Source organism: Panulirus ornatus, chromosome 6 (assembly GCF_036320965.1).
Source record: "Panulirus ornatus isolate Po-2019 chromosome 6, ASM3632096v1, whole genome shotgun sequence".
Taxonomy (NCBI): domain Eukaryota; kingdom Metazoa; phylum Arthropoda; class Malacostraca; order Decapoda; family Palinuridae; genus Panulirus; species Panulirus ornatus.
Window position 1 is genome coordinate 48297321 of NC_092229.1, and position 13021 is coordinate 48310341.

The window sequence follows — 13021 nt, forward strand, 5'->3', positions numbered from 1 at the left end:
GTCTAGGAAAGAGTTAATGTTACAGTAATACCAAGTATGTTCGTTGAGTCAAGAAGTGGGATTACAGAATCATCAAAGGAGAGATGAAAGTTGTAAGTTTTTGAGAGAGAGATGAGTAGAAGCTGGGGCTTGGAGGCATTAATCTTAACTATATTTCATCTACCCCACTGAGATATCTTGTCTAAGTCTGGGTTTGTCAAGGAAGTTGTGTCGAGATGAGATGTAGATTGAGTGAGAGAAGAAGCAGAATTGAAGGATGTGGTTGAATGGAATATTGAATTGCCAGCATATGAGTGCACCTGGTTATTTGTAGAAGAGAGCAAATTGTTAATAAAAAGGAGAAAAGGTGTAAGGGACAAGACAGAACCTTGAGGGACATTGCTGTTGATAGAGAAAGGGGGAAGGCTGAGCCAATAGCAATCTCAAAGATAGATCAGCCAGAAAGAGAGCTAGATATAAGGGAGCAAAGTGAGTGAGGGTAGCCCAAAGAAGGGAGCTTAGAGGTGAGACCCTGATGCCATATCCTGTCAAAAGCTTTGGATATATCAAGGGCAACCCCATAAGACTCCCTAAAGTCTTAGAGGTATGATGACAGGGACTGCACTGTCATGCTTAAGTGCAATTTCATCATGCTTAGAAGTTGAGCCTTCATTTTTATGGATCATACCATTTTGCTTAAGGATTGTACTGAAGTCATCAAAAATTAAATTCCTTTCGTGCATCATATGGCACATAAGCAGCCTTGACACTCATGTGCATCATTAAGAAAGGGGGGTAATACAACCCCTTCCTGTATCCCACACAAGGAGCAATGTTGGACCTACCCATCTGTGGGGTAAAAAAAGAAAAAAAAGTTTCTAGTGCCTTTCTGAATAATTTTCAACCTTCTTCATAGATCTTAAAATTAACAGTCTAGTAGTCATGTGCATACTGTTGGTCATATTTCTGGGTTGCATATGTATTTTGTTGAGTACCACTGTGGTACAACTTCCTATACCTTGTCAACAACCCTATTTCACATCATGCTTTTCCAAGTAGACATTCTGCTTTAGTAAAGTTATGATTCACTCATGATATCAGGATTAATATGCCTAAATCTTATAGGGAAAGACTATAACCATTACAGTATCATGTTAATCTTTTGATGCAGTCCTGCTAATGGGTGTTGTTTATATGTCTGTTCTAGAGTGTGTGATGGAGCCTCATACACAGCTGTTCCCACCTCAGGACCTGCCCTTCAGACTCTCAGCCAGGAACAGGACTAACTGGTCCAGTCTGATAGTGCCAGGTTTCAACATCTCTTTCCCCAACCAGACATCCGAGAGTAAGTCCTTGGGTGTATCTGTTGTGACTACCTGTGTTGAAATTTTGGCCAAGACAGAGCTTGCATGGAATGCTTGCTGCATGTTTTACTTCATTCAGTTCACCTTTTCCTGTGTTAGTGAGGGAGCGTCAGTATCAGGTGACTGAGCTTTAGAGGGAAAAACCCTCACTAGGGCCCCATCTTTGTTTTTTTTTTGGATTGAAAAACAGGCAAGGAGGATTTCCAGCCCCTTGCTCCCACCCCTTTTAGTCGCCTTTTGCAACACACGAGGACTATGTGGACAGGATTTTTTCTTCCCTATCCTCAAGGATAATATGTATGAATGAATGTGGCCTTTGTTGTCTTTTCCTAACGCTACCTCGCACACATTTGGGGGGATGGGGTTGTTATTTCATGTGTGGCAAGGTGGCGATGGGAATGAATAAAGGCAGACAGTATGAATTATGTATATGTGTGTATATGTATATGTCTGTGTGTGTATATATATGTATGCATTGAGATGTATAGGTATGTATATTTGCGTGTGTGGACGTGTATGTGGGTGGGTTGGGCCATTCTTTCGTCTGTTTCCTTGCACTACCTTGCTAACGCTGGAGACAGCGACAAAGCAAAAATATATGAAATATAATATATGATATATAATATTATCCCTGGGGATAGGGGAGAAAGAATACTTCCCACGTATTCCCTGCGTGTCGTAGAAGGCGACTAAAAGGGGAGGGAGCGGGTGGCTGGAATCCTCCCCTCTCTTTTTTTTCTTTTAATTTTCCAAAAGAAGGAACAGAGAAGGGGGCCAGGTGAGGACATTCCGTCAAAGGCCCAGCCGTCTGTTCTTAACGCTACCTCACTAACGCGGGAAATGGCGAACAGTATGAAAAAATATATATATATATTTTTTTTTATATTATTTTTATTATACTTTGTCGCTGTCTCCCACGTTTGCGAGGTAGCGCAAGGAAACAGACGAAAGAAATGGCCCAACCCCCCCCATACACATGTATATACATACGTCCACACACGCAAATATACATACCTACACAGCTTTCCATGGTTTACCCCAGACGCTTCACATGCCTTGATTCAATCCACTGACAGCACGTCAACCCCGGTATACCACATCGCTCCAATTCACTCTATTCCTTGCCCTCCTTTCACCCTCCTGCATGTTCAGGCCCCGATCACACAAAATCTTTTTCACTCCATCTTTCCACCTCCAATTTGGTCTCCCTCTTCTCCTCGTTCCCTCCACCTCCGACACATATATCCTCTTGGTCAATCTTTCCTCACTCATTCTCTCTATGTGCCCAAACCACTTCAAAACACCCTCTTCTGCTCTCTCAACCACGCTCTTTTTATTTCCACACAACTCTCTTACCCTTACGTTACTCACTCGATCAAACCACCTCACACCACACATTGTCCTCACACATCTTATTTCCAGCACATCCATCCTCCTGCGCACAACTCTATCCATAGCCCACGCCTCGCAACCATACAACGTTGTTGGAACCACTATTCCTTCAAACATACCCATTTTTGCTTTCCGAGATAATGTTCTCGACTTCCACACATTCTTCAAGGCCCCCAGAATTTTCGCCCCCTCCCCCACCCTATGATCCACTTCCGCTTCCATGGTTCCATCCGCTGCCAGATCCACTCCCAGATATCTAAAACACTTCACTTCCTCCAGTTTTTCTCCATTCAAACTCACCTCCCAATTGACTTGACCCTCAACCCTACTGTACCTAATAACCTTGCTCTTATTCACATTTACTCTTATAGATATATATATAGATATATATATATTTTACCGGTGAAGGGGCAAATAGGGAGGTAATAACGAGTAGTGGTGAAGTGAGGAGATGGAGTGAGTATTTTGAAAGTTTATCGAATGTGTTTGATGATAGAGTGGCAGATATAGGGTGTTTTGGTCAATGTAGTATGCACAGTGAGAGGGTCAGGCAGAATGATTTGGTAAACAGAGAAGAGGTAGTGAAAGCTTTGTGGAAGATGAAAGCCGGGAAGGTGGTGGGTTTGGATGGTATTACTGTAGAATTTATTAAAAAAAGGGGTGACTTTATTGTTGACTAGTTGGTGAGGATATTCAGTGCATGTATCGTTCATAGTGAAGTGCCTGAGGATTGGCGGAATGCATGCATAGTGCCATTGTACAAAGGTGAAGGGGATAAAGGTGAGTGTTAAAATTTCAGAGGTATAAGTTTGTTGAGTATTATTGGAAAATTATATGGGAGGATATTGATTGAGAGGGTGAAGGCATGTACAGAACATCAGATTGGGGCAGAGTAGTGTGGTTTCAGAAGTGGTAGAGGATGTGTGGATCAGGTGTTTACTTTGAAGAATGTATGTGAGAAATATTTAGAAAAACAGATGGATTTGTATGTAGTATTTATAGATCTGGAGAACGCATATGATAGAGTTGATAGAGATGCTCTGTGGAAGGTAGTAAGAGTATATGGTGTGGGAGGTAAGTTGCTAGAAGCAGTGAAAAGTTTTTATTGAGGATGTAAGGCATGTGTACGAGTAGGAAGAGAGGAAAGTGATTGATTCCTAGTGAATGTCAGTTTGTGGCAGGGGCATATGATGTCTCTATGGTTGTTTGATTTGTTTATGGATGGGGTTGTTAGGGAGGTGAAGGCAAGAGTTTTGGAGAGAGGGCTTGGAAAGTGAGTCAGTTGTTGTTTGTTGATGATACAGTACTTTTGGCTGATTCGGGTGAGAAACTGCAGAAGTTGGTGACTTGAGTTTGGTAAGGTGTGTTAAAGAAGAAAGCTGAGAGTGAATGTGAATATGAGCAAGATTATTAGGCTCAGTAGGGTTGAAGAACAAGTGAATTAGGAGGTAAGTTTGAATGGAGAAAAACTGGAGGAAGGGAAGCATTTTAGATATCTGGGAGTGGATTTGGCAGCAGATGGCGCCATGGAGGCAGAAGTGAGTCATAGGGTGGGGGAGGGGTCGAAGGTTCTGGGAGCGTTGAAGAATGTGTGGAAGTTGAAAATATTATCTTGGAAAGCAAAAATGGGTATATTTGAAGGAATAGTGGTTCCATCAATGTTATATGGTTGTGAGGCATGGGCTATAGATAGGGTTGTGTGGAGGAGGGTGGGTGTGTTGGAAAGATGTTTGAGGTCAATATGTGGTGTTAGGTGGTTTAATCGAGTAAGTAATGAAAGGGTAAGAGAGATGTGTGGTAATAAATAGAGTGTGGTTGAGAGAGCAGAAAAGGGTGTTTTGAAATGGTTTGGTCACATGGAGGAATGAGTGAGGAAAGATTGACAAAGAGGATATATTTGTCAGAGGTGGAGGGAAAGAGAAGAAGTGGGAAACCAAATTGGAGGTGGAAGGATGGAGTGAAAAAGATTTTGAGCAATTGGAGCTGGAACGTACAGGAGGGTGAAAGGCATGCAAAGAATAGAGTGAATTGGAAAGATGTGGTATACCGGGGTCGACGTGCTGTCAATGGATTGAACCAGGGCATATGAAGCATCTGGGGTAAACCATGGAAAGTTTTGTGGAGCTTGGACGTGGAAAGGGAGCTGTGGTTTTGGTGCATTATACATGACAGTTAGAGACTGAATATGAACGAATGTGGCCTTTGTTGTCTTTTCCTAGCACTACCTTGTGCGCATGTGGGGGAAGGGGTTGCCATTTCATGTGTGGCGGGGTAGCAGTGGGAATGGATGAAGGTAGCATGTATGAATATGTACATATGTATATATGTATGGCTGTGTATTTATATGTACCTATACATTGAAATGTATAGGTATGTATATGTGCGTGTGTGGGTGTTTATGTATATACATGTGTATGTAGATGGGTTGGGCCATTCTTTCATTTGTTTCCTTGCGCTACCTCGCCGATGTGGGAGACAGAGACAAAGTATAATAAATATAAATAGAAGGGTGCTATTTCATGAGTGGCAAGGTGGTGATGGGAAAGAATGAAGGCAGCATGTATGTATATGTACATGTGTATATATGTACATATCTGTTGTGTATGTACGCATACATTGAAATGTATAGGTATGTATATTTGTGTGTGTGGACGTGTATGTATATACATGTGTATGTGGGTGGGTTGGGCCATTCTTTCATCTGTTTCCTTGTGCTGCCTCACTAACGCGGGAGACAGCAACAAAGCAAAATAAATAAAATGAAAAATAAATATTTTATTTTTATATCATACTGTCTCCTGTGTTAGCGAGGTAGCACAAGAAAACAGGCGAACAATGGCTCAACTCACCCACATAAACATGTATATACATAAATGCCCACACACGCACATATACATACCTATACATTACAATGTATACGTACATACACAACAGACATGTACATATATACACATGTACATATACATACTTGCTGCCTTCATTCTTTCCCATCACCACCTTGCCACTCATGAAATAGCACCCTTCCCTGCGAGGTAGTGTTAGGAAAAGACAAGAAGGCCGTATTCATTCACACTCATTCTCTAGCTGTTGTCTTTAATGCACTGAAACCACAGCTCCCTATCCACAACCAGGCCCCACAGACCTTTCCATGGTTTACCCCAGATATTTCACATGCCCTAGTTCAATCCATTGACAGCGCGTCGACCCTGGTATACCACAAAGTTCCAATTCATTCTATTCCTTGTACACCTCTCATCCTTTTGTATGTTCAGGCCCCGATTGTTAAAAATCTTTTTAACTCCATCCTTCCACCTCCAATATGGTCTCCCACTTCTTGTTTCCTCCACCTCTGACACTTATATCCTCTTTGTCAATCTTTCCTTACTCATCCTTTCCATATGTCCAAACTATTTCAACACACCCTCTTCTGCTCTCTCTACCACACTCTTATTACTACACATCTCTCTTACCCTTTCATTACTTACTTGATTGAGCCACCTCACACCATATATTGTGCTCAAACATATTGTTTCCAGCACATCCACCCTCCTTGGTGCAACCTTATCTATACCCCATGCCTCGCAACCATATATTATTGTTGGAACTACTATTCCTTCAAGCATACCTATTTTTGCTCTCTGAGATAACGTTTTCTCTTTCCCCACAGTATTCATTGCTTCCAGAACCTTCACCCCCTCCCCCACCCTGTGACTCACCTCCACTTCCATGGTTCTGTTTGCTGATAAGTCCACTCCCAGATATCTAAAACACTTCACTTTCTCCGATTTTTCTCCATTATAACTTACATCCCACCGAACATGCCCCTCAACCCTGCTGAACATAATATCCTTGCTCTTATTCAAATTTACTCCTAACTTTCTCCTTTCATACACTTTTCCAAACTCAGCACCAACTTCTGCAGTTTCTCACTTGAATCAGCCGCTAGTGCTGTATCATAGGCGAACAACAACTGACTCACTTCCCAGGCCCTTTCATCCCCAATAGATTGCATACTTGCCCCACATTGTTAGTGTTAAAGTTATGTAGGACTTTTCTAAAAGGAACTGGATGAAAGGCACATCAGTAATTAAAAAAGCCACTTTTTTGGCATTTTATTTTTCCCATTGGGACATGTATGTGGAATGATTAGTGCCTAAACAACATCAAACACATCAAATGTGTATGTGGCAAGATTAGGGTGTGAAAGTGGTTGGTTAGAGGGCATATCACCTCCTGGGATTGCTTGGGACACACTTGGATTAGATTGTGGAAGTACCTGAAGATTTTAAAGCAATTTCAAGAGTTCTCTGAGGTTTGAATGTCTGTATGGTGCTGTTTTTAAATGGTAGACATTGCTTAATTGGTTTATGATACTTGTTTCTTTTATGATTTCATGTAGTGCTTAAAATTTGCCATTTGTGGGAGATTACCTTCAGAGGTCCACTGTTTTGAAAGGGTTAGGAAGAGTGAATATCAAACAAAGACTACATTAAACCCTGGAGCACAATGGAATGACTCTTAAGCATGAAGGTTGAAACTTTTTATATTTCTTATTAGCTTTGTTGCTGTCTCCCGCGTTAGCGAAGTAGCGCAAGGAAACAGACGAAAGAATGGCCCAACCCACCCACATACACATGTATATACATACACGTCCACACACGCATATATACATACCTATACATCTCAACGTATACAGATATACACACACAGACACATACATATATACACATGTACATAATTCATACTGTCTGCCTTTACTCATTCCCATCGCCACCTCGCCACACATGAAATAACAACCCCCTCCCCCCTCATGTGTGCGAGGTAGCGCTAGGAAAAGACAACAAAAGCCCCATTCGTTCACACTCAGTCTCTAGCTGTCATGTAATAATGCACTGAAACCACAGCTCCCTTTCCACATCCAGGCCCCACAGAACTTTCCATGGTTTACCTCAGACGCTTCACATGCCCTGGTTCAATTCATTGACAGCACGTCCACCCCGGTATACCACATCGTTCCAATTCACTCTATTCCTTGCACGCTTTCACCCTCCTGCATGTTCAGGCCCTGATCACTCAAAATCTTTTTCACTCCATCTTTCCACCTCCAATTTGGTCTCCCACTTCTCCTCGTTCCCTCCATCTCTGACACATATATCCTCTTTGTCAATCTTTCCTCACTCATTCTCTCCATGTGACCAAACCATTTCAAAACACCCTCTTCTGCTCTGTCAACCACACTCTTATTATTACCACACATCTCTCTTACCCTATTATTACTTACTCGATCAAACCACCTCACACCACATATTGTCCTCAAACATCTCATTTCCAGCACATCTACCCTCCTCCACACAACTCTATCCATAGCCCACGCCTCGCAACCATACAACATTGTTGGAACCACTATTCCCTCAAACATACCCATTTTTGCTTTCCAAGATAATGTTCTCGACTTCCACACATTCTTCAAGGCTCCCAGAATTTTCGCCCCCTCCCCCACCCTATGATTCACTTCTGCTTCCATGGTTGCATCCACTGCCAAATCCACTCCCAGATATCTAAAACACTTCATGTTCTCCAGTTTTTCTCTATTCAGACTTACCTCCCAATTGACTTGACCCTCAACCCTACTGTACCTAATAACCTTGCTCTTATTCACATTTACTCTCAGCTTTCTTCTTTCACACACTTTACCAAACTCGGTCACCAGCTTCTGCAGTTTCTCACATGAATCAGCCACCAGTGCTGTATCATCAGCGAACACCAACTGACTCACTTCCCAAGCTCTCTCATCCACAACAGACTGCATACTTGCCCCTCTTTCCAAAACTCTTGCATTCACCTCCCTAACAACCCCATCCATAAACAAATTAAACAACCATGGAGATATCACATGTCCCTGCCGCAAACCTACATTCACTGAGAACCAATCACTTTCCTCTCTTCCTACACATACACATGCCTTACATCCTCGATAAAAACTTTTCACTGCTTCTAACAACTTGCCTCCCACACCATATATTCTTAATACCTTCCACAGAGCATCTCTATCAACTCTATCATATGCCTTCTCCAGATCCATAAATGCTACATACAAATCAATTTGCTTTTATAAGTATTTCTCACATACATTCTTCAAAGCAAACACCTGAAACTATTAAGCATAATTGTATTGCCATTGGGTGTGATGGGCTGGCCTTTGACCTGACCCTTAATGGCCAGTGCAGAGTCATTATACTCATGTTTTACACAGTTGTACCCAAGGAATCTACTGTGCTGGAGGATCATACCATCATACTCAAGTGGCTAATTGTGCAGATGGACTTGGGTTGTATTATATGACCATTCTGCATTCTTTATAGGGCTTTCCTACATATCAATGAATTGACAGACTTTCTTGCATCTTCCAGGTTTAACATTCCGGTTTCATAGACACAGTATACCTGAAATGAATTTGTGTCGTAAGGTGGCTCTACACAACCTAGCTCTTCCCCTCCATGACACCATCTTCTGGGACTGTGAAATCTTTGAACGCACCTTTATTGACTCACAGTTGAACTTGACTGTCTTAGATAGTACAGGAAGAGGGGGTCTCTACACTTTCATTGTCCCTGATGGGAATCGAATTGGTGAGTAACCTTAACTCCTTGGTCATGACAGTATGACAGAGCACAACAATACAGTTCATAAGTATGGTAGTTTTACACTTGGGTATGATAGCCAGGCTTAGCATTGTGCTCTCATGCACAAGTGTCATACTGTCATGCTAAAGAATCACATCAGTCTTGAGATTCATACTGTCAAGCTTGGAGATTACACTGTTGTGTATAGAATTAATTTGGATGTAGGGAGACTCCTCACAATTTTACTCTCTTCCTCCATGGCACCATATTCTTTGACTGTGAAGTCTTTGAATGCAGCATGATTGGCACACAGTTAAACTTGACTGTCTTGGACAATAGAGAATGAGGGGGTCTCTACACTTTCATTGTCCCTGATGGAAAATGTATCGGTGAGTAACCTTAACCCTTTGATCATGACGGTATAACTGTCAAACCCAACAGTAAAACTCAAAAACATGGTAGTATGGCCCTTGGGTAAGATAGCCAGGCTTAGGGTTAAGTTTTCATACACAAGAGTAATACTGTCATGCTAAACAGTCACACTGTCATTCTCAAGAGTCATGCTGTTATGCTTAAAAATTACATTGTCATGTGGAGAGGGTTAGTTGTATATTTTCTCCAGTGTAGCAGAAACACTAGAAAAATTCCTCTAAAGCATACTCATATAGTAGTAATGACATGGATTATGATGATAATGTTGAAGGGGCTGGTATTGGAAAAATTTTACTGATTATTATAGTGATGGCGTTGGTTAAAGTTTGAATCTACTTTGCGGTCTTCGCAGATGGAGAGTAGCTTTTTATGTGCTACTTTCTTTACCCTGTGAGGCCTCTGGTGTATGGGGAGAAGTTTGGCTTACATTGTTTTTGTGAGTGTTTGGTATGTGATTTTTGCTGGCATAGTAGGTGGTGCTGATAAAGTGTGAAATGGCATGATAAGGGGATGGGAATCTATCTTGGATGAAATCTTGAAGCTTGGTTTTTATGTTATGGAGCAGATGTTTGCTTTGAAGAATGTATGTGAGAAATACTTAGAAAAATGATGGATTTGTATGTAGCATTTATGGATCTGGAGAAGGTGTATGATAGGGTTGATAGAGATGCTTTGTGAAATGTCTAAAAGTATATGGTGTGGGAGGTAAGCTGCTAGAAGCACTGAAATTTTTTTTATTAAGGGTGTAAGGCATGTGTACAAGTAGGAAGAGAGGAGAATGATTGGTTCCCAGTGAAGGTTGGTCTTCACCAGGAGTGTATGATTTCCCCATGGCTGTTTAATTTGTTTATGGATGGAGTGGTTAGGAAGGTAAATGTGAGAGTTTTGGAGAGAGGAGCGAGTATGCAGTCTGTTGGGAATAAGAGGGCCTGGGAAGTGAGTCAGTTGTTTGCCAATGATATAGCACTTGTGGTTGATTCGAATGAGAAACTGAAGTTGGTGACTGAGTTTGGAAAAGTGTGTGAAAGAAGAAAGTTGAGAGTAAATGTGAATAAGAGCAAGGTTATTAGGTCCCACAGGGTTGAGGGACAAGTTAGTTGGGATGTAAGTTTGAATTGAGAAAAACTGGAGGAAGTGAAGTGTTTTAGATACCTAGGAATGGACTTAGCAGTGAATGGAACCATGGAAGTGTAAGTGAGTCACAGGGTGGGTGAAGGGATGAAGGTTCTAGGAGCGATGAATAATGTGTAGAAAGAGAAAATGTTATCTTGGAAAGCAAAAATGGATATATTTGAAGGAATAGTAGTTCCAACAATAAAATATGGTTGTGAGGCATGGGCTATAGATAGGGTTATGCAGAGGAGGGTGGATGTGTTAGAAATGAATTGCTTGAGGACGATATTTGATGTTTGGTGGTTTGATTAAGTAATGAAAGGATAAGAGAGATGTTTGGTAATAAAAATAGTGTGGTTGAGAGAGCAGAAGAGGGTGTGTTGAAATGGTTTGGACATATGGAGAGAATGAGTGAGGAAAGGTTGACAAAAAGGATATATGCGTCAGAGGCAGAGGGAACAAGGAGAAGTGGGAGACTAGATTGGAGTTGGAAGGATGGGGTGAAAAGGATTTATTTTCTCATTTGTCATACTTCTGCATGTATATCTTTATAATCTTATACAGTTTGATAAAGCATTTTAAGAGCATTTTGTTTTGTATGGGATAAGCATAGCATTCACATATTCATTCATAGGCTTAACATTCCACCATGGAAAAACAAATGTAGAAATTATTTCTTTTTCCTATTTTTGTTTGCACGCTTTTAATTTTATATGAATTTATGTTTCTAGGAAGTTTTTGAATTTTATTTTTTGCATATACAGTGGTAGCCAGGCTTTCCAGTAGTTGGAATTTAAAAGTGAATCTAATTATTTGGTCCCTCTCTCTTAATTAACCATACTGTAACTAACCACCAACCCCCAAGTAGAAATAGATAGCTTGCCCCTGCCTAACTCTGTAGCCACCTCTACTCACAGATCCCCTAATCACCAACAAATAGAATACTGACAAAACACATACACACTGAAGTAACCTGGCAAGCACCAAACAACTGACCTCTCAACTCAGTCTTAAACTCCATCCTTTGGACATACTCCCATCAGAAACCACACTCCCCAGACACACTCAAGTCACACTCTGCCACTTCTGTTTTGGATATCATTCATCACAGCAACACTACGAATACTGTTTCAACTTATGGTAAGACTGTTCATGCCCATGGTGCAACAACTAGAGAGAAGACACTGAGGCACTTATTACTCGAGAGCCCTGCACTTTCTCCACAACACAGACACACAACATCTTAACATTTTATGACCCTGTGGTTCCGACCAGTGGACATGTTCAGCTTTGTAAGTGCTGCAGTTGCCTTGTAAGGTTTGAAGGGGCTCCTGGACTGGAAGATAAAGTAAAGTTTACTGTTAACTTGTCCTCTCTTCATTTATGAAATAGTTTAGGATCCTACTTTAACTAATTGGAAATAGTTGGTAGGCAGCCAGTGACCAGAGGTAGTGATGACTGCATAGTGAGCCAGCACTTCAGTTTTGTCAAGTTGCACTCCTCTGTTCCAGGTAGTTGTTTTTTCTTTCTGCCCCATCCACACATGGACTACTGGCATTCTGTCTAAAAATATACAATCTCTCCTTGTCATACATAACACTTGACAGCACTTATCTTACACAGCTCATTCTTCGTAACTCTAGATTTTCTTTTTGTGACTGCTGTGTGGTAGCCCTGCCTTTTGGCAAAATGGTAGAAGCAATAGATAGAGGAAGTTGATAGGAGCATTTAGGTAGAAACATTAGGTAGAAGTAGTTGGTAAGAATATTGGACAGGAGTGTTAGGTAGAAGTCATCAGTAGGAATGTTAGGTAGGGGCCTCTACATACACTGTGCTTGACTTGCCCTTTGCCATTGGTCTGCTAAGGGTGAGGTACTAAAGGCCAAGAAGTGGCAATAGAGTTCACTAGTTTTGGAGACTATTGTCATGGCCACCACCTTGAGTGACTTTCAGAAGGGTACAGGCATCAGAGATATAGATAGATAAATAGATAGCAACTTTAACTTAACAGTTATGTTTTTTCATGTATGTATATTTGTGTAACTAACTGTGGCTTCACACTTTGACAGATCCTGATAGTACTGACCATGAGGATTGGCAGGTGTTCTGGTACCTGCA

The 13021-nt window shown here is 41.3% G+C and overlaps 1 protein-coding gene across 3 annotated transcripts in view; it reads left to right on the top strand.

The window, feature by feature from the left end:
• The window catches only part of LOC139749209 (uncharacterized), a 46803-nt gene that overhangs the window by 5067 nt on the left and 28715 nt on the right, over nucleotides 1–13021 (top strand). For 2 of the 3 annotated variants that reach the window (XR_011712908.1, XM_071662896.1), the window contains exons 3-4: nucleotides 1187–1324; nucleotides 9146–9364. Coding sequence is in view for 2 of the 3 variants with exons in the window: in XM_071662896.1 (XP_071518997.1) it covers nucleotides 1187–1324; nucleotides 9146–9364 (357 nt within the window). In the remaining variant the exon portion in view is untranslated. The remainder of the gene's footprint in view (nucleotides 1–1186; nucleotides 1325–9145; nucleotides 9365–13021) is intronic. The other variant, XM_071662897.1, reaches the window with a different exon arrangement.